The 21,738-nt window shown below is 51.3% G+C and overlaps 1 protein-coding gene across 31 annotated transcripts in view; it reads right to left on the bottom strand.

The window, feature by feature from the left end:
• The window catches only part of PRKAG2 (protein kinase AMP-activated non-catalytic subunit gamma 2), a 299,776-nt gene that overhangs the window by 169,231 nt on the left and 108,807 nt on the right, over positions 1–21,738 (bottom strand). For 2 of the 31 annotated variants that reach the window (XM_086394824.1, XM_086394827.1), the window contains exon 1: positions 2,543–3,033. The exons of 24 other annotated variants lie outside the window; for them this stretch is intronic. In XM_086394824.1, the coding sequence (XP_086250950.1) occupies positions 2,543–2,636 (94 nt within the window). In that variant the 5' untranslated portion in view covers positions 2,637–3,033. Of the gene's footprint in view, positions 1–2,542; positions 3,149–21,738 lie in introns of those variants that run through there. 5 more of the 31 variants (XM_086394825.1, XM_086394826.1, XM_086394830.1 and 2 more) reach the window with 5 other exon arrangements.

Genomic DNA, 21,738 nt, shown 5'->3' with positions numbered 1-21,738 from the left:
TTTTTTTTTTCTTTTTCATCTGATGTATCCACATCACACATGACTGAGGGGCCAGCACCTGCTGCCTGCCCCTGCTCGACGGCTCTCACACTGGGACTCTGACAAAAGGAAAACTAGATACATGGGCTATATCCCAAATCCCAGAAGAAAGTTCTAGAAGATACTCTGATTTTCCTGACCCTGCAATCAGAGCTGGCATTTGCATGTGAGCACTTGTAAAGCCTGGTCAACATGCAAATATTAGTTTTGATTTCGGAAGCAGAACAGACAGGATGACAGATTTAAAACACAAGGGAGAAACCACTGTCTGGCAAATAACAGGCTTTTTTTTTTTTGCTAATGGGCCCACCCATGCCATTAGCAAAACCAGACTTTTAGTGAAATAACAGGTTTAGACTTAGCTCTATAGTAAATGAATGTTTATCACTTGATTATTTAAAAGAAGAGTCTTCTTTTAAAACCACGTCTAATTAAGCCTGAAGCTGAAGCTCCAGTACTTTGGCCACCTAATTTGAAGAGCCGACTCATTGGAAAGACACTGATGCTGGGATAGATTGAAGGCAGGAGGAGAAGGGGGTGACAGAGGATGAGATGGTTTGATGGCATCACCGACTAGATGGACATGAGTTTGAGTAAGCTCCGGGAGTTGGTGACGGACAAGGAGGCCTGGCGTGCTACATGGGGTCGAAAAGAGTCGGACACGACTGAGCGACTGAACAACAACAATTAAGTCCAGGGTGTCTGTCATCCCCCACCTCCTCCCCTGCCATGTCAGGCTAGGCACTGTTCTCCTCCAGCAATTCACCTTTGCACACGGTGTAGTCAGACACTGCTAATCCCTTCACAAGACTGAAAACTCCCTGAATTTCAGAGCTGCGGTCGCCTTTGCTCATCCTCCTGGGGGTTATCAGTGGCACACAAGGTCCATTAGAAGCTTCCGGAAGTAACTGGCTAAACTGGGTGTAGCAAGCAATGTCGGCACGTTTTCTGTTTACCTTTTTCTTTTCTTACTACAGGCACGGCCTTGGAGATACTGCAGGTTCAGTTTCCAACCCATTGCAATAAAGTGAATATCGGAATGGTGAAGGGAGCCACACGGATTTCGCAGTTTCCAAGTGCATGTATGAGTAATGATCATACAATAATGTAGTAAATATAAACATATTTATATATAAATATAAATACTTATTCCCACTGCTAAAATATAATGCTAGTCATCATCTGACAACACAGGGGAGCCACAAAGCTTCACTTTGTAAAAAAAAAAAGAAAGAAAGAAAAATGCAATGAAATGAGGCATGCCTATATTCTAGGCTTCCCAGTTGGCTCAGTCGGTAAAGAATCTGCCTGCAATGCAGGAGGTGCAGACAGACCCGACTTCGATCCCTGGTTTGGGAAGATCCCCTGGAGGAGGGCATGGCAGCCCACTGCAGCATTCTTGCCTGGAGTAGCCCATGGACAGAGGAGCCTGGTGGGCTACAGTCCATGGGGTCACAGAGTCGGACACAGCTGAAGAGACTGAACACGCACGCATGCCTATATTCCAGTCTCCACGTACTGCCAAGGTGCTTTGCCAAAGTAATTTCCTTACTACACAAAACGATTATTTTTGGCCACTTTCCATGTCGCCTTCTACCCAAGGAACACAATTTAGTGCACCTGTCAGCTTCCCCATCTTTGCTACCACTGGGCTGTGTGAGGGGGCTGCTATTCTGTCTTAGGGGAGAGTGTTCAGGAATACCCATGTTCTGCAAGCAGCAGCCTTCAGGGCAGGCAAACTCCCAATTCTCAGGAAGTCCACCACCTACTTTTGAGCGGGCAGGCCTTAGCCAGGCCCCTGGGAAGCCCTGGCTGCTTTGAAATCCACCTGCCCGACTCCAGCCAGACAGGGTGCCTCCCTCAAACCCGCAGGTCACTGGAAATACTGAAATGTAGATGGTTCACCCCACAAGCACACTGGTCCCGACCCCCTGTACCTGGAGAGGCTACGAGAAGGTCCCAGAAGCCAGGGAGATCACACAGCGAGCTTCTCCCCCGACCCCACCCCCAGCCCCGGGGACAAAAATCAAGGCAGGCGTTAACCCTTCCCTCCCACGTTAACCCTTGACCACCCGATGTCAGCCGTGGGGCCAAGGGGATGAGAGAAGGGCATCCTCTGTGATCTCCGGCGCTGGTTTTCTCTACACACGCACATCTCGTACTTCACAGCCGTCAACATCAGTCCCGGTCCACTCTTACTCGTCCCCAGGCTTCGCTTTCACCGAAATGAACGCCAGTCCCACTGATCACTCAACCTCATCAGGGCCAGTCAGAGAAAATGGCCTGGGGGAAAGCACTGCTGGGCCGTCCGGGACAGTGGGCGGCAGGACTGTCCGTGAGGACACACGTCCCCACCTGTCCCCTCTGCCTGACAGCCGTATCTGCACACAGCTGTCACCTGGGAGGCTGCACGCGTGCGCGCGCGCGCACACACACACACACACACACTCACACACACTGGCCCTGGAACCAGCAGAGGGCTGGGCAAAGGGAAGGGTCCTACCACAAAGGCCATGGGGCTCCGACTGCCGCCTCCCGGTGCTCCGGCTTGGGTCCTTGCGCTTTCTGTTGCCCCTGAGGCTGCCAAACCGCTTCATGGGGAGCTGGGGGCGCCACGGGAGCCGGGCCAGGCGTGCATGCCAGGACTCGCGGGGGCAGCGTCAGCCCCGGGTGGCCGGGGGCCAGGAGGGGCGCCGCATGGGCTGGCAGACGTGGGGCCAGAGAGCTCAGAGATGCCGCCTGCGCGTGCCGGCCACAGCCTGGGGTCCCCCAGCCAAAGCTGGAGGGGTCGCCTGAGGGGCCAGCAGCTGCTGGACAGGCCAGGTGGTCCTCACCTCTGCACCCAGCCGCCAGGGCCGCGGCAAAGCCGGAGCAGCCGCTGCCCTTAAGTAGGCAAGAAGCTGCCCCGGAAGCCCAGGCAGGTCTGTTTATATAGTTAAGGTCAGCCACACACTCAGGCGCTCGGGGCTTTTTCCTCCTGAAAATGAAAAAAAAAAAAAAGGGAGGGAAGAAAACGAGCTAGGCGATGGGAGGAGGGCAACGCCGGCCGGTCATGTGCGGGTCTGCAGAGGTCCCTTTAAAAAGACTGTAAAAGGAAACCACCCGGTCCAGACAATTCCTGGCACCGGTTGGCCAGAGCGCATTCCCATCCTGACATGACATCACACAACTATTTTGATTCATGTGTTCCAGGGCTCCTTGGGGTCAGCAAGCTCCGGCTGCTTCTCACTGAAGAAGCTGCAGGTCCCCGGGGCTGGAAGTCGCTGAATCTGAGCTCGCGGCTCCCTAAGATGAAAGAAGCAGTGACTGCCTTTGAGGAGGGGACACGGGGTCCCCAGGGACTCACCAGGAGGGTCTTGAGCTCATGTCAGCTTGAACCAGGGGCTTGCTAAGAACTGCAGAATGGCAGAACCCGAGGGGACTTTAGAGATGTGATCCAACCCCTTCCCATGACTGATGGGGAAACCGAGGCTCCAAAAGGGATTTGCTCCAAGTCCTGTAACTATTGGTTAGAATTCCAACTTCCTTGACCCCTAAGCCAAACCCCTGATCTAATAAAAACAAAAAACTTCTAGTGTACATGTGTTTTGCAACTAAAAATAAAACTTTTAAAAAGACGGGAAAATGTTCAATTCCTTTTGCTGACACCTTCCCTAGACTAAAGGGACCTGCCACTAATTAGCTTTGTGACCTTGAAAAAGTCACTCCTCGTCTCTGGTCCCAGTTTCCTCCTCAAACCAAGGTGAGATCTGCTCATGCTTGGAATTCATCTCCTTCCAGAAGTCTGAACATCTAATGGCTCTCTGCCCTGCCTTTTCTTTCTGCTGAGACGGACGGAGATCCAGTGATCAAATCTTTGAGCAGGACGCACTGAAGGGACAGAGGAAATAGGTCTTGCCCTCAAGCTATGTGAAAACGACTCAGAGAGACAAAGAAAAATTATAATACTAATTGCATAATACAGCGAAATGTGCTCAATGGCCAGTGGCCAGAATGAACAGTGTCATCAGCACAAAAGGATAGATGGAGAGGAGCAATCACCTGACCCTGCTTTGAAAGCAGAGCTTGAGTTGGCCTTGAGGGCTGGCGGGTCTGCAGAAGAGAGGAGAGGCCAGGCCCCCATTGCACCTGTGGAGGAACCTACACGTCACAGAACAAGTCGCAAAACCCACCTCCACTTGGGTTCTCCAGTGCATTCGTGGATTGTTATCTGTGTTAAATACGGTAGCCCAAACTTAAGCTCTGAAAAAGTCTAAGAAGGTAGGTTTCGGAGTTTCATATTTAGATTTTCTCTTTTTAAAAGAGGAAATCTAACTTTTCCCTGGTAGCTTAGCTGGTAAAGAATCCGCCTGCATACAGTGGGAGACCTGGGTTCGATCCCCGGGTTGGGAAGATCCCCTGGAGAAGGGAAAGGCTACCCACTCCAGTATTCTGGCCTGGAGAATTCCATGGACTGTACAGTCCATGGGGTTTCAAAGAGTCGGACATGACTGAGCGACTTTGTTTTTAAAAATATCAATTCAGGGACTTCCCTGCTGGTCCAGTGGCTGAGACTCTGCACTCCCTGTGCAGGGGGCCCAGGTTCTACCCCTGGTCAGGGAACTGGACTCCATACGCCTCAACTAAAGATCCCATGTGCAGGGGGCCCAGGTTCTACCCCTGGTCAGGGAACTGGACTCCATACGCCTCAACTAAAGATCCCATGTATTTTAAGTAAGACCCAGTCAAGCCAAACAAATAAATAAATATTTTGAAAAATTAAAAAATCAATTCGGCATTAAAAAAAATGGAAATGTTCTTCTGGTATAAAAATGAAACAAGGCAGAGCTTCCTTAGAAAAGATTGCTAAACAAGAATGCTGGTAAGAAAGAGCCATATTTGATTAAAATAAAAATGAAAGGCTTTGTCTAAAGCAATGCAAGATTCTTTTACTATATGAGAGACTATGTAGAAGATGAAAACACTTCAGGGTTTAGCGACTGAAAGGGAAGAATGAGTTTAAATTCGTGTGGGAAATGGGGACATCCAGTGGTTCTGTTCATAGTTTATACAGCCGTTCACGCACCAAGTAGTCATTAAACCTCTACCAAACAAGCAGGACAGATATTGATGGAGGGGATTAGTGCTACGAAAAATTCAAAGACATTCCTGTCCTCTAAGAATTATATTTTAATTAGTAAGATAATAAATACTGTTCGGGGAGTGCCTACCATATGTCAGTTGGAGTGGTGAATATGAATTTATTTCATCATTCCCAGAAACCTATGGGGCAAGGGTTACTAACACCATTTTACTTAAAGTTGAATAACTCTTACTGTGCCGTCTGCAGAGACAGGGATGGACCCAGAGACTCTCATACAGAGTGAAGTCAGAAAAACACATATTGTATATTAACACATACATGTGGAATCTAGAAAAATGGTAGAGATGAACTTATTTGCAAAGCAGAAATAGAGACACAGATATAGAGAACAAATGTATGGGTACCAAGGGGGCAAGGGGGCGTGGAATGGATTGGGAGATTGTGATTGCCATATATATACTATCGATACTACAGAAAGCTGAGCACTGAAGAAATGATGCTTTTGAACCGTGTTGTTGGAGAAGACTCTTGAGAGTCCCTTGGACAGCAAGGAGATCCCACCAGTCCATCCTAAAGGAAATCAGTCCTGAATATTCATTGGGAGGACTGATGCTGAAGCTCCAGTACTTTGGCCACCTGATGCAAAGAACTGACTCATTGGAAAAGACCCTGATGCTGGGAAAGACTGAAGACAGGAGGAGAAGGGGTGGCAGAGGATGAGATGGTTGGATGGCATCACTGACTCAATGGACATGAGTTTGAGCAAACTCCGGAAGTTGGTGAAGGACAGAGGAGCCTGGCATGCTGCAGTCCATGGGGTCTCAGAGTTGGACACGACTGAGCGACTGAACAACAACAACATATAATAGATGACTAATGAGAAACTATTGTAGGCACCGGGAACTCTACTCAGTGCTCTGTGGTGACCTAAATGGGAAGGAAATCCGAAAAAGAGAAGACACACATGTACGTAGAGCTGATTCGCTTCGCTGTGCAGCAGAAACTAACAACATTGCAAAGCAACTATGCTCAATAAAGAAAATAAAGCTGAGCAAGTCTCTGCAGGGCCAGAGCCCACTGCTGCTGCCCAGCTCTGGGCTCCATCCCCTCTGGATTCGCCCAGTAGGAACGTCTGACGCCTTCGGAGAGGAGAGTCAGGACATGCAGCGCAGGCAGGGTGGAGGAAAGAATCCCTGGGTCCTTCGTGGTCACGGTTCTGTTACTGAGATGGCTACAGAATATTCTGAAAAGACACAGTAGAACCGGCCTGATTGAGCAATAAGTTGTTTGAGGCCCAGAACAGTTCTCTGTCCCACAGGATGGACCCTGGGGAGCTCTGGATGGACGGAGCTGGGGAGCGGGTTAAATGCAGCTCTAAGACGAGCCTGGGAGATGAGAAAGGATTGGGAAGCCTGGCGTGCTGCAGTCCATGGGGTCGCACGGAGTCAGACACAACTGAGCGACTGAACAACAATAACAAAACAAATGATGCCAGACACGACGACCTTGACTACGGATACAAGGCCCCGGCGAGACCTGGACTTCACTGACATGTACCTTTGATCTCACTCAAAATGCTCTTCCCGGGGTCAGCTTCACCCAAGAGCAGAGAAGGCTGTGGCGACACTGGACTTCCAGGGGTGGAGACGCAGGGCGTGCGGGAAATGCTGGGGTGGGGTGGGGGCAGGGAGGACTGAACTGTAGGGTCTGCCACTTGCTGTGGTGCAGACCTCCCGCCTTGGTCCATTTCAGGGCACCGATGGGCACGGATGGGCTTGCAGAATTCCCAGACATTTTACAATCGGCTCTCTTACCACTGTGTCTCCCTGTTCGATTCGTATTTGCCTGAAATTCCTTAACTTGGGACAATACTTTTGCACAACTGAGATGAGTGCAGATACAGGAGATGAGGCGACACTCAGGTTGCAGGTTGAGTGACGAGGACACTTCCTTCAGGACATGTGACCTCAGGGCTGTGGGCGGTGACCACTGTCAGGAAGACCAAACACCCCTTTGTCACGGTTTCCGCAGCTGATGGTCCCAAATGAACAAGAGGTGAAGCCCCTTCACGCGATCGTGATTCAGCCGGCAAGAACACATCCTCATGGAATGCTTTCCGCACTTGGGGGATTTTTTAAAGGGAAGGGCTGAAAAAGAAGGAACCAGTGGTTTCCAAGATGGGACTGTGTTTATTTCATTTGGCCCCACCGCGCGGCACTTGGATACCTTTGTTTCCTGACTGGGGACCGAACCCACTCTTCCTGCAGCAGAAGTGTGGGATCTTAACCACTGGGTCACCAGGGAAGTCCCAAAAAGTGTGTTTAAAATGTATTGCTGGAGCATATTATACAAATCACTTTCTTGGCTGGTGCTATACCTGGAAGCCTGGAATAGGACCATGTAATGAGGGCAGTTTTCAAACTGTGGGGCTGGACAAGACTCTTAAGGGTCCCTTGGACAGCAAGGAGATCCAACTAGTCCATCCTAAAGGAGATCAGTCCTGGGTGTTCATTGGAAGGACTGATGCTGAAGCTGAAGCTCCAATACTTCGGCCACCTGATGTGAAGAGCTGACTCATTGGAAATAACACTGATGGTGGGGAAGATTGGGGGCAGGAGGAGAAGGGGGTGACGAGGGATGAGATGGTTGGATGGCATCACCGACTCGATGGACATGAGTTTGAGTGAACTCCGGGAGAGTAGAACACCACTCAGCACTCAGAGCAGGCTCCACCACCGAGGGAGGTTCAGGCCTTGAACATTTCTCATTTCTCCTTACTGTTATTATTGCGTGACAGCTGGGAATCCAGGGGAGGGTGGACTGCTCCTCGGGGAGCCTGGCCGGCCTGGCTTTCTGATGGGGGTGGGGACAGTGGGCCTGTCTCCACGGCCACTGTCTCTGTAGTCAGGGCCTTCAGCTGCACATGCTGGGGATGGGCAGGTGGAGAGGCCAAAGGATGCTGAGCATCGACCACAGTGTCAACACGGCCAGTTGACAAGTTCTGCCGGGGCTCCGGCAGGAAGCCCAGGGTGGATGCCTTTACCGGGCAGAGCTGCCTCCTGGTTCGGCGTCTGTCCCCTGTGCTGTGGGAACGGGCCTCCCGGGCCAGCAGCCGACCCCTGGGCGGAGCCTGTTTACTCCGTTCACCGAGACGGTCACCGGAGGCCTGGATGAGAGGCTGGGGTGGGGGGGCTGAGACCCCGTGCAGACCTGTCCTGCTTGTCACCCCCATGTCCAGACACACCCTCACCTTGGGCCCCGGTCCAGGCCTGCAGGGGTGGGCTGCCGGCAGGCAGGTGCACCCCGTGCAGACCACGGCCTTCCCAAAGTGTTCCTCGGCCACGCCGTGAGGCGGGGAGGCCGGCCCTCACAACTCGATTTAAGAAGCAAAACACGCGGAGGTTCAGAGAAGCGAAACGATTTGCCCAAGATTCCCCCTGGGGACCAGTGGCACAGCTGGGCTGGCACCCTGCCGATTTGCTCCCCCGAGACCTGGGTTCGATCCCTGGGTTGGGAAGATACCCTGGAGAAGGGAAAGGCTAACCACTCCAGTATTCTGGCCTAGAGAATTCCACGGGCTGTATAGTCCATGGGGTCGGACGTGAGTGAGCGACTTCAGTCTTTCATCTCATGGCATTCGGGACCCCTTCACCCACCCCGCCCTGCCGGGCTGCCTCTTCTGGGTTCGATGTTGGAAAAGGAAAGGCAGACAGACCCACTGCCACTGCACTCGGAAGCTTTGCGGGTCACGTGGTGGTACCTGAAAAGCACAGGACCCCTGAGAGGCCGCGGGCCAAACCAAACCCCAGTTATATAAGAGGCTCTTGGGGCTGGGGGGGCCTCGGAGCGGCGGGCTGCTCGCCTGGGAGCACAGAGTTGCTGGCGCTCTCCGGCTGGTTGCAAAATACCGTGTCGGATTTCATGGAAAGTTCTAAAGGTCACCGCGGCACTTGACTCTGAGTGAGACTGTGTGTCACCTCCCCGGGGCTTCCTTTCCTCGTCCCCAGAGCTGTTTGTGAGGCCGAGGCTCCCGGGCGACCATCCCCGCCCCAACTCGGGCGCCCACGTGTCGCCCAGCACGCCCACCGTCACATACGCCTCTCGGCTCCTCCCGGAACTCTGAGCGACAAGAGGGTGATTTTTCTGGCAAAGTCAAACCACCTCAACTTGGAATAGTTCAAGTCACGCCAGTGGCATCTAAGCCCAGTGACATCTGGGGTAGCTTGATTTAAACAAATACCGAAAAGGACAGAAAAAAGCAAACACCAATGGCAGTCGTGATTTTTAGCACGCCAAAGTACAGCACCCCAACAGTAGGGAATCCCCGGGTGATCTTAAAATCTAATGCCCCACGGAAGGACCCAGTGTGTGCCTCACTGAATCCCTTCTCATGGGCCCTGTAGTCCCCCGGGGGTCTCTCGCCAGGCCAAAGGCTCTGATGGCGCCAAAGACAAGAGCTGATGCGATTTGCTCTGACTCCAGCTTTCAAATTGGCCCCAGGGTGAACCCCAGACTCAAGGTCACAGAGCAAGGCTTGCAAACACCAGATTCCATAGGGTCTTAGAGGTCGAGCGTCTGGCTTTTCTGTTTACTTCTTCCTCTAAGTTATGTCTTAGGGAGGTCAGAGGGCTACCGGAATGTGTAAAACCCTTGTGCAAGGGTGAAGACCAGTGAACTCACAGGCTCGGCAGAAAGCCAGACTGTGGTCCACCCGGCCCCTCGTCTCCCAGGCAACCAGGCACTGTCTCCACTTTCTGGAATCCAGGGCTTTCAGGAGAAATTTGAAAAGTGTGGCCATGGTAAAGAATCTGTCTTCAGCCAATGCAGGAGACACAAGAGAGGCAGGTGCGATCTCTGGGTCAGGAAGATCCCCTGGAGAAGGGCAGGGCTACCCACTTCAGTATCCTTGCCTGGAGAATCCCATGGACAGAGGAGCCTGGCGGGCTACAGTCCAGGGGGTCACAAAGAGTCGGACAGAACTGAAGCAACTTGAGCACGTAGGAAAGCCCCTCCTGCTTCGGCACTTCCTTCAGCTGGAAACCACTAGCTTAGAATATGAGGCCTGGGTGGAGATTTGCCTTGAGCTGTCCCTTCTGAATCGTGACATATATTCCCCAACGAGACGATACACAGAAAGGTTCATGAGACTTGAGTCAGACACCACAGCAACGCAGTTACCGGCGTCAGTTCTGAGCCGCTGTTTCTTCTCCCTCATTTCTCCCATAAGAAAAAAAAAATCACAATACAGCCTGAGCCCATGTCACAGGGTTTTAAAGTAGGAAAAACACCCTGTCAGCCCCCGAGCATTTTAAACACCAAACAGCACTGTCAGGACCTTAACCCAACCCAGAGGGCTGTCACGTGCCTCACAGGGTGTCACCTGGAGGGCCCGGCTTGGAGGCCACCTCTGCTCGGCGGCAGCTGGCGCAGGGCTGGCTGCCCGGGCTCTGCACAGGGCACAGTGTGGGGCACTTGGACTTGGACTGGGAGCACCACGTGTCTGCACTTCCTCTTCCAGCTGAACTGAGTCAGAGGTGCTCGCACAGAAACCCCACTCACGAGCCAAAGGCACTGCACTTCTCGAATGGGGAGCCAAGGGACTTTCCTCCTGATCATTTACTCGTTTCAAACAACATGCATAAAGAACCCCGGTTTCTTAGCAGCAAGTTTCGATCAGGGAGAGCCTGGGTGCTGTTCAAGGCAAAACTCCACCGCAAAGCATGCAGCGGGAACGTGGAAGGAAGGACCGGGGGCAGGGTGGCCGGAAGTTCAGTCTTCCCTTGGAACCCCAGCAGTTAAGACTCCGCTTCCGACGCAGAGGGTGCAGGTTCGATCCCCGGTCAGGGAACTGAGATCCCACGTGTCACGCGGCAGAAGTTACCAAAAAAAGTCCTTCAGTCCATAAGTCTACACACACACAGTCTTCACACCTCAGGGGCAGTGGGATGCATCCATCCCAGGGAATCTGGTCAAGACCCCAGGTCGTCAATAAAGAGTGAGATGATATTTAGTATTTTTCAAATAAGAAAACTGCAAAGTGTCTCATGCACCAAACACTTGAAAAATGCAGGTTTGGGTGCTCAAAGGCTTACGTTTCTGATGTCTAGGAAGTTCATTTCCGTGGCTGGTTCATTTCTCGAGGTTGACCAAATATTTTTAAAAATCCTATAATTTAGATCGTTTGTTGATTCAGAAGGGCCTCACCCCCAGTGAATCAGATCTTACCATAATCACTGACATCTCTCACCTCAAATCCCGCTGACGGCATCATTCTCCTTGGGGGCAATATTGTCTCTAAGAGGGTGAAAACTGGCTTAGGGGTGGTGGGGGGACAGACTCTTTTCATATATAAAGCATAGTTTCATGCAACACATAAATAATATGTGGTACATCTGTTTTATTAAAATTGTAAGGGGGTGATTAAAATGCCTAAAAAGATTTCTGAGGGGGTGATAAAAAGAAAAGATTGAGTAATTAAAAAAAAAAGGAGAACAGAGGGAAATTGAGGTAGATGTGGGGAAGACAGTATTCATTCCCCATTGTGATAAGACCGCAGGCAAGGTTTGCCACCAGTAAACGGTACAAGAGTTGAAGATGGACATAATTTAAAGAGGTCCTTTATGAGGTTTTAGAGGAGTGGGGCTGGGACCTTTCCATATGGATCATTTTGCATTCCTTGATTTTTTTATTGTTTTGTAAACCATGTGATTCAACTACTTCACTGAAAAGTAAAAAGTCAAGAAGAGAAAACAAAAGAAAAACAACAAAATCGAACAAACGCGGATTAGTGTCTTCAGCAGAAAAAAAAAAAAATCAGCAAAGCACCTTTTAAGGCAATTGTTCTAGCAAATGCTTAAAAAAACAAAGATGAGGGGACACTGTTGGAACCAGCACCTCTCCCGGGCCATCGGCTCTCGTTTTAGCCCAACCTGTCCTTGGGGACAACCTAAGAGAACTTGCCATTCACCAGCGTTCTAGAGCCCAGCCTCCTGGCCTTTAGGTGACCTGGAGCTGGCTGGGGGTCCTCCAGGGTCAGAGGGTGAGGAGGACGGCGTGGGCAGAGAAGGAAGCCTTCCAGCCCTCTCCACCAAACAGAAATGCTCGGAGGAAACCGGACTCCCTGAGGTCAAGCAGGAAAGCTTCCTGAGGGTCGGAAGACGAAACTCAGACACGGATGCTCCAGAGAACTTGCTGTTTTTTCTCTCCCCTCACTCAAGGCTTTAAGGACCGTCAGACCCTCAGCCAGCCTTTCTTGATGAGGTGAGGGACCCTGCGACAATGCCCTCGTCCACCGGCCTGGCCTCTCATCCTCCCTGGAGAGGCTCATTCCTGGAATCAGTGACCCGCAGTCAGGGGCAGCCACCTCCTGGGGCCCTGCTCCCCATTCTTCATGCCAACAGGTCTGAGGGTCTCTATGGGCCAGGTACCACGGAGCAGCACGCTAAGTAATTCTGGTCATCAAATCTTGCTGTCATCGAAATTAAAAAATTTTCAGGACTTCCTTGGTGGCCCAGTGGCTAAGACTCCACAATCCCAATGCAGGGGCCTAGGTTTCATCCCTGCTCAGGGAACTAGATCCCATGTGTCACAACTAAGAGTGCCCAAGCCGCGTCTAAAGACCCCATGTGCCGGAAATAAGACCCAGTGCAGTCAAATAAATAAATAAAAGATCCCACATATCGTAACTAAGACCCAAGGAAGTCAAATAAATAAATACTAAGACATTTTTATGCACATCAAAGGACACTATTAAGAGAGTGAAAAAACCCACAGAAGAGAAGAAAATATCTCCAAATCATATTTCTGATAAGTGTCTAGTATCCAGAATATATAAAGAACTCCTACAATTCAACAACAAAAAAGACAACCCAGTTAAAAACGATAAGACATTTTCCCAAAGACGACATGTACGTGAAAAGATACTCAATGTCATTAAAGAACAGCAAATCAAAACCACAACGAGATGCCACTTCAGATCGACTAGGAAGGCAATAGTACTAATAACAACAACAGATGGAAAATAGCAAGTGTTGGAGGGGATGTGGAGAAGTGAGAACCCTCATCCGTTGCTGGTGAGAATGTAAAGTGGTGTGGCCACAGTGCAAAAAAAGTTACATCATTCCTCACCACGTTAAACAGGATAATCAAATGGCCCAGAAATTCCACTCCTAGGTATCTACGCAAAAGAGCTGAAAACAGGTGTCTAAACAAAACGCGCATGAATGCTCACAGCAGCACTGGTTACAGTAGCCAAAAGGAGCAAACCACCCAGGTGTCTACCGGTGGGAGAACGGACAGACAGAGCGCGGTCTGTCCACACGACGGAATGTTATTCAGTTTCATGAGTTTATTCGTGAAAAGGAGTGAAGTTCTGGCACACACTACACCATGGACAAATCTTCAAAACAATATGCTCAGTGAGAGGAGCCAGACACAGAAGGCCGTACTTTGTATGATTCCATGTAAACCAAAGTTCCAGATAAGGCAAATCCATAGAGACAAAAAGCAGATCAGTGTGGCCAGGAGCTGAGTGGAGGCTGAGTGTGGAGCAATGGTTATTGGTACGAGGTTTCTGCTGGCGTGATGAAAAAGTTCTAGAACAAAAGAGTTCAACTACAGTAGGAAAATACTGGTAAATTCTATTGGGTTGGTCAAAAACCTCATTCAGGTTTTCCTGTAACAAAAAGACAACCCAGTTAAAAATGATCGACATTTTTCCAAAGAAGACATGTACGTGAAAAGATGCTCAATGTCATCCCTTAAGGAAATTTCTGGCCAACCCAATACAACCTGGGTTTAGGGAAAGGTTTCCTACTGATGTCTAAGTGCTGTTGAGGGGCCATCTTCATGTCTCTTGAGAATCTTCTATTCATGTTTCTTGCTATATCAGCTCAAAGATACCATGTTTATGTATTTTTACAGCTATGTAACACTCTACCGTGTGCATGCACGTTTTTTATCTTATCTAACCACTCTCCTAAATTAAGCGTATTTCCGACATGTCTACTGAGAAGGCCTAGAAAGCTGTGATAGCTCAGTTGCAAGGAACATACTTCAGCCCTTATTTCTAAATATTACTGACCACCTGAAAATAACAAGGGCTGTCTGGAGAAGTGGCTGATTCCAGGACCGGGGCAGAGAAAGTTCTGGTGAGGCTGGATAGTTTTGTTGCATCAGAAAACAAGAAGTGCGTGCACAGACACAACTTCGTGGCTGAACCACAAGAGTGTGCTGCTGGGGACAGGCCCAGGACACAGGGGCCAGCCCGAAGGGGCCCTGCCGGCCAGCGGGGCAATCTGAACATCAGAACAGGACAAGGACAAGCCGAAACCCGTGGACTAAAACATGAGCCCGTGATCACATACGTGCCTACAAACGTAAGGCAAAAAGGAAAACTTCTTCCTTCGTAGGAATTCCAACCAATCAACGTAGAATTAACGACCATGTAAGAAAATACCCCGCCCACCACCGCAGTAATAATTCAGGCAGAATAATGACTGATGCTAAAATCAGCAAGTGAAAGCTGGATGAGAAAGAAGATATTTACGTAATTCTAAAGCAGGTCCCCATGAAATCTTTACTGCTTACAAAGGGGAAAGGAATAACTTTCTTAACTGGGGTAGACACCTCCTCTAACCAAGGGATCGGTTAGTGTCACCCAGAAGAGATCATCATGACGTCCCACACTCCCCACAGTGAGGCCAGCACAGGACACTGGACATGTGGCCTCATGCCCAACCAGCCAACCTGAATTGAGTCCCGAGGAAACATCAGATAAACCACAGTGAAGGACATCAGACAAACCAGAGGGAAAGACGTCAGACAAACCAGAGGGAAGACGTCAGACAAACCAGAGGGAAGGACAGTCTGTGTGTGGTCTTGAAAAATGTCACAAAGAAAAAAGATTGGGGGCAGCAAATCGAGGAGGAGAAGGGACACCCAAACACAGGGTGTGACATGGGCTTCCTCTTCTGAAAACGTCACCGAGACAAGCTGTGAACCTAGAATACAGTCTGCAGCTTAGCGAAGACAGTTGTATTAATGTTAATTTCCTGGTTCTGATAATTAAACTGCAATTGGAAGTATGTCTCTGTTTTTAAGAGATGAAACACTTAGGGGCTGGGGACACTGTGATGGCAGCTTCCTCTTGATGGTTCAGATTTCATACAGACACACAAATACATATTTTATTGAGAGGTGGGAGCGGATATAAGCAAAAGCGGTCACAAAACGTTAACACTGGGGCATCTAGATGAAAGTGGTGGGAGAACGCTTTCTACTGTTCTTGTAACTTTTATATAAGCTTGAGATTTTCAAAATAAAACGTGATTTTTTAAAGAGAAATTAAGCAATAGTCAGAGATGGGCTTCCCTGGTGGCTCAGTGGTAAAGAATTCGCCTGCTAATGAAGGAAAGTGAAGTGAAAGTCTCAGTCGGGTCCGACTCTTTGCGACCCCAGGGACTGCATGGTCCATAGAATTCTCTAGGCCAAAATACTTGAGTGGGTGGGTACCCAGGTCTCCCGCACTGCAAGTGGATTCTTTACCAGCTGAGCCACCAGGGAACATGGGTTCAATCCCTGATCCCCGATCTGTGCTCCCCAACACGAGAAGCCACCGCAGTGAGAAACCTGCACACCGCAACCAGCGAGCAGCCCCTGCTTGCCTCAGTTAATGAAAAAACCCTCACAGCAAGGAAGACCCACCATGGCCCAAAATAAATACACAGACTTATTTTTTTAAAAAAAGAAGCAGTCAGAGCAAGAATGTAGGGACCTCCCTGGTGGTCCAGTGGTTGAGACTCCATGCTCCCAGTGCAAGGAAGACTGGATCCATCCCTGGTTGGGGAACTAAGAACTTGCTGCTGCCTGATGCAGCCAAAATAAATAAATTTAAAAGAAATGTTATCTAAAAAAAAATAATCCAGGGTTTGATGGCATCTCCTTTTATTGTGTCACATGGTATAGAATCATCACCGGAGCAGCGCTGAGAGACCCAGAGAGCTCTACAGTTTGCCGAGGGAAAGGAGGTTTTTTCCCCGTAGCTTCTCCCAGATGACAGCATTGATAGCTGCGCCCTGCAGCCTGACCCAAGCGGGCTGGGCCACATTTCTCTGTGTGGTGGCCAGCAGAGGGCGCTCTCTCCGGGGACCACGAGGGTGCCCAGCCACATAACTCTGCCATGCGCTGGCTGAACTTTTCAGGAAACTCGGATGCCACACATACTTTTCCTTTCTTTGCGGGCAGGCAGGATGAGTCACGTTTTTTTTCTGAAGTCTGCAGAGCCACGGGATCCGGACCTCAGCAGCTGCCCGGATCCAGAGGGCTCCGGCCTGGGTGGTGGACCGAGGATGGGGTCCTGAACCCCGCGACCGGGCAGGGAGGGTCTCGCTCAGCCGCGCGCAGGGTAGGACTCGTGTGACTCCAGATCGCAAACGACCAGCGGGGCCAGGGCCGCGGGGCCTGCCTCCTCTCCCAGTTCACGTGCAGCCTCACCCCGAGCGCGGATCCTGTCTCCAGCCCCGTGTACCTCTTCATCTCTGCATCCAGTCTGCCCTGTCTTCCCTCCAATGGCCACTGTCAAGTGGGACATCAGGGCGAGAGCGGAGGGCGGGACAACACCTGAGATGGACGGCAGCAGGGTGTGCTTTAGGGACACTCTTAGGATCAACATCCCCAGCAGGAGGAGGAGGTCTGGGCCGGGGTGAAGTGCAGAGGCCACAGAGACCCAGCCAGATGCCCCCACCCAGAAAGCTCGGAGCAAGGACAACCCTCAGAGCTGCCCAGAGTGGGCTGAGGGGCTGGTCCTTGACAGCCAGGCACCTCTGAGGACCCAGCGGGCAGGATGGCAGGGGAGCAGTACAGGCTGCGGTCAGAGCCAGCCCAGGGCCAGAGTGTGGAGGGTGTAGCAAGACCAGATTTTCACTTGAGCAGATAGAGGAGGCACTGAGGGGTCGAAAAGGGGACACCGAGATGGCTACCATCCATTAAAATGGGGGCCAGCCCTGCTGACCGCCTGCTTCTGCAAATAGGGATTCACTGGGACACAGCTTACTTTTTGTCTGTGGCTGAGTCATGGCAGCAGAGACCTGGTGATCCACACGCCCTAAAACATTTCCCATCTGGCCTTTATAGCAAGGGGCTTCCCTTGTGGCTCAGATGGTAAAGAATCCGCCTGCAATGTGGGAGACCTGGATTTGATCCCTGGGTGGGGAAGAGCCCCCGGAGAAGGGAAAAGCTACCCCCTCCAGTAATTCTTGCCTGGAGAATTCCATAGACAGAGGATCTTGGACAGAGGGCTACAGTCCATGGGGTCGCAAAGAGTCAGACAGGACTGAGCAACTTTCACTTCCCTTTTATAGGAAGAGTTTACCAATTGAGTTCAGTTCAGTCACTCAGTCGTGTCTGACTCTTTGCGACCCTGTGGACTGCAGCATGCCAGGCCTCCCTGTCCATCACCAACTCCTGGAGTTTACCCAAATTCATGTCCATTGAGTCAGTGATACCATCCAGCCATCTCATTCTCTGTCGTCCCCTTCTCCTCCAGCCTTCAATCTTTCCTAGGATCAGGGTCTTTCCCAATGAGTCAGTTCTTCGCATCAGGTGTCCAAAGTATTGGACTTTCAGCTTCAACATCGGTCCTTCCAATGAATATTCAGGACTGATTTCCTTTAGGATGGACTAGTTAGATCTTCTTGCTGTCCAAGAGACTCTCAAGAGTCTTATCCAACACCACAGTTCAAAAGCATCAATTCTTTGGCTCTCAGCTTTCTTTATAGTTCAACTCTCACATCCATACGTGACCACTGGAAAAACCATAGCTTTGAGTAGATGGACTTTTGTCGGCAAAGTAATGTGTTTGCTTTTTAATATGCTGTCTAGGTTGGTCATAACTTTTCTTCCAAGGAGTAAGCGTCTTAATTTCATGGCTGCAGTCACTATCTGAGGTGATTTTGGATATTTATGATACGCCTTTTTAAAAAGGATTTAATTAAGAAACCTCCAGGAAGAACTGTGTTTTGCGTTAACAAGTTTTAAGCGTCCTACTCCAACCAACTTTCTTTAAGTAAAAACTTGATGGCGTCGTCAAAGCCAGGTTGATAGAGCAGTTCCAACCTGCTGGTCACCGAAATAGCCTCTCCAAGAGAGGACTGGTGTTGGCATGGAAGTTCTGAGGCCTTGATGTCCAGACCCAAGTACCAGGAACGAAATCCCCCACGTCTGACCCTGTTCTAGAAGGGGGCACGCAGGCCCTGAGCCCTGGCATGTGAATCAGAGACTCGGAGGCTCCAAACTAAAAGCTTAAAAGCCCAAGTTCGTTCCTCCACACACAGTACAAAACTCTTGGCATTTTATGGGAAAACAGACTTTTATTTGAAAAATAAACTCCAGTTGCTGGGAGAGAAAAGAAGAGCAGTCTGTGATCCAACACGGAGAGCAGCAAGAAAAGACACAAGTTTCACAAGTTCAATAAACCTCCTGGGAAGCTCATTCGCATTTCAAACAGCTCTCCTTACATCCTTTGATCAGACCCACACACCAGGAGCGGGGGTTTGAAGAAGCAAGATGTAAATAACCCAGAATCACGGTCACCCACAATAGAATGTTAATATTTTAACTAGGAACAGAAAAGTAAATATATTCGGGGTGTTCGAAGTACACACGGCCTGGGTCATGGCTGTGAGCTGGTCCTGAGAAACAAGTTCAAACCTCCAGCATCTGGCATCTCTGGCAAAGCCCTCAGCGTGTCCTTCCAACCCCTCTGGTTCTCTGGGCCCCGGAGTTCCCAGCCAGACTCCTCGCTCTGCGGGCAGGCGATCCACGCCCGTCCTGCTGTTTATGACCATCTAGGGTGGCATTTCCCAAAGTGCAAGCGCAGCCCCACGCCTGCCCCCTTGGACACCCCGCCGTGTGGGTCAGAGACGACATGCTGGTACCACCAACCCAACGAGAGTCAAGTGGACAACAGCGCACAGAGGCCAGGGTAAATATTGTTTCATGAGAAATGGTTTTTAGCCATCCATGTGACTGTGCTGGGTACGATATAAAATGTATTTCTGACTGCGGGCCGCAACAAAGCAGCTTCAGACCAGGGTTGTGACAATGCTCTGCAGCCTCACTGAATGCCTCGGGCTTCCCGCTTCCCCGCTGGGCTGCAGCAGCCCCTGGGTCCTGGGGTCCACTTGGCCTGTCTGTCCTATGGACCCTGCAGTCGGGACTGAGAGAAGCCCTCGGGGTCATCAGAGTAGGTGGCTGTCCAAGTCTGCGACTTTCAACATCTTTTTTCTAGCGGGGCTTCCCAGGTGGCGTAGTGATAAAGAACCCACCTTCCAGTGCAGGAGACCCAGGTTTGGATCCCTGGGTCAGGAAGATCCCGTGGAGGAGAGCATGGCAACCCTCTTCAGGATTCTTGCCTGGAGAGTTCCATGGACAGAGGAGTCTGGTGTGTCCACGGGGTCACAAAGAGTCGGACACGACTGAAGCGACTTGGCACAGCACAGCACGGGACAAAGATAAATGTCCCAGTGCCCAGCGAGCCCGACTTCCGCCAGCCGTGGTCACTCGGGGCGGACAGCTGCCCAGCTGGGACACGATGCCATTTCTTGCTTAGTAAGGGGGAGGGGGGCAGCTAGCAAAAGCGCTCCAGTCTCACCCCAGCAGCTGACATAGCTCGATCGATCGTGGGTTCTGGGAAGCCCAATGCTTCCAAAAAAAGGCATCTGTCGCATCTGTTTTGTTTTTGCTTTTTGGAATCACTATTAACTTTTACTTCCTTTTGGCTGCAAGGAAGCACATGGGATCTTAACTCCCTGACCTGGGAGGGAACCTGTGTCCCTGCAGGGGAAGCCCTAACCACTGGACCGCCAGGGACTCCCTTGCCCCTGGTTGTGATGCTACAGCCCCTTCTCATTTACACGCTAAACGTGCCAGCGACCCCCAGAGGACGCAGCCTTGAACGTCCATAAGGCACATCGTGGTTGGACTACCTTTGCCAGAACCTTCCCCAAGAGTTGGTCTGAGCCCCAGGGTGATGGGGAAAGTTAAGATATAACTTAAATTTTATCTGAGAGCCTGGCAGACTGCTCTAGGTGAGAACAGTTAGGTGAGGCTTTTTGGAGAAGGCCGGGTGGGAGGAGGTCTCAAAGGAAGTGGTCATTGACATCCAGGTCTATATCAGCGGCCCCGGCTGGGCCCCCACCTCTGTGTCCACCATTTCTCTCTGCACAGCAGCCAGATGAACCCCTCCATGGAGCAAGTCATTCCCCCACGACGCCCCCTGGACCACTCCATGGGGTCCTGGGCTGGCCTGCAGCCCCCAATCCTGACTGGCCCTCCCTGTCCCTCCCCACGTGGTTCCAGCCACACTTCCTGCTCCCTGCAGGCTCGGAGGCCGCCCCAGCTTCTGGGCACTTCCACTGCTGTCTCCGCGGCCAGGCACGCCTTGTCCCCACCCCACCTGCCCCACACACCTGCCTCATGCACCTGCCCGGCCACACCTGGCTCCATCCCGCCTCTGCTCAGATGCCCCCGTATCAGTTTTCCTGAAGGTCCTGCATTAAAGAGCCAGACCCTCTCCCCATGTTTCACTCTTGGAGCAACAGTTCTCTCAGCGTCTCCCTCACCTGTGCACTGTCCCCGGTGCCCAGGATCTCAGCAAGCTCTCATCAAATAAGGACCGAACGAATATTCAGTGTGAGACTGCTCCCCTGTAAAAGGCCGGGTCAGGCTGGTCAGTGGTGAGATCCGCTTCCTGCTCTGTAACACCCATTTTTTTTTCTGTCTGGGAGTGGCTCAGATGATAAAGAATCCACCTGCCAGTGCAGGAGACCTGGGTTTGATCCCTGGGTGGGGAAGATCCCCTGGAGGAGGGCATGGAAACCCACTCCAGGATTCTTGCCTGGAGAATCCCCATGGACAGAGGAACCTGGCGGGCTACAGTCCACGGGGGTCGCAGAGAATCGGACACGATGGTGACTAAGCACGGGGAAACCCAGGCAGGAACCGCGGGTCCAGCCGCGTCCCCTGGGTTCACACACGGGGCTCTATCCCCCTCTAGCGGTCACTCGGACACAAAGCCGGAAAAGCCCCGGAGTTTTGCAGGCCTGCAGGGCTGTTCCCAGGCCTCCGCCCCTCCCCCACGCCCGCGTCTCCCCCCCCCCGCGCCCCGCCCCCCGCCGCGCCCGGGACCCAGAGCTGCCCCCTGCCCCCTGCCCCATTTTTCTGTGGGAAATCAGATTTCAAGAAGCATTCAGGAGAGAAAGGTGAAAGGCGGACGCACATTCACCCCGTCTTGTCTCGAATGTGGGAGAGATTTAACGCGGACTTTCTTCCTCTGCTCTGTGCTTCCTGGTGGACCGGCTGCCCCCAGGGGAGTCTGCAGGAGCGGGGACAGCCACCCCATCAGAGCCTCAAGTCATCGAAGCTTTTCAAAGGCAAACTTGAAAAAAAAAAAAAGAAGGCAGGACTTCCCTGGTGGTCCAGTGGTTAAGAACCTGCCTGCCAATGCAGGGGACACCGGCTGGACTAGTCAGGGAAGTTCCCACCTACCTCGGGGCAGCCAAGCCCACAAGCTGAAGCCCCGACACGCAGAGCCGGTGCTCTGCAACAGGAGAAGCGTC

Source organism: Bos grunniens, chromosome 4 (assembly GCF_055505025.1).
Source record: "Bos grunniens cultivar Pamir isolate PY7600 chromosome 4, Bosgru_T2T1.0, whole genome shotgun sequence".
Lineage (NCBI taxonomy): Eukaryota > Metazoa > Chordata > Mammalia > Artiodactyla > Bovidae > Bos > Bos grunniens.
Note: the sequence above shows the minus strand (reverse complement) of the source record. Positions and strands in the feature narration are given on the sequence as shown.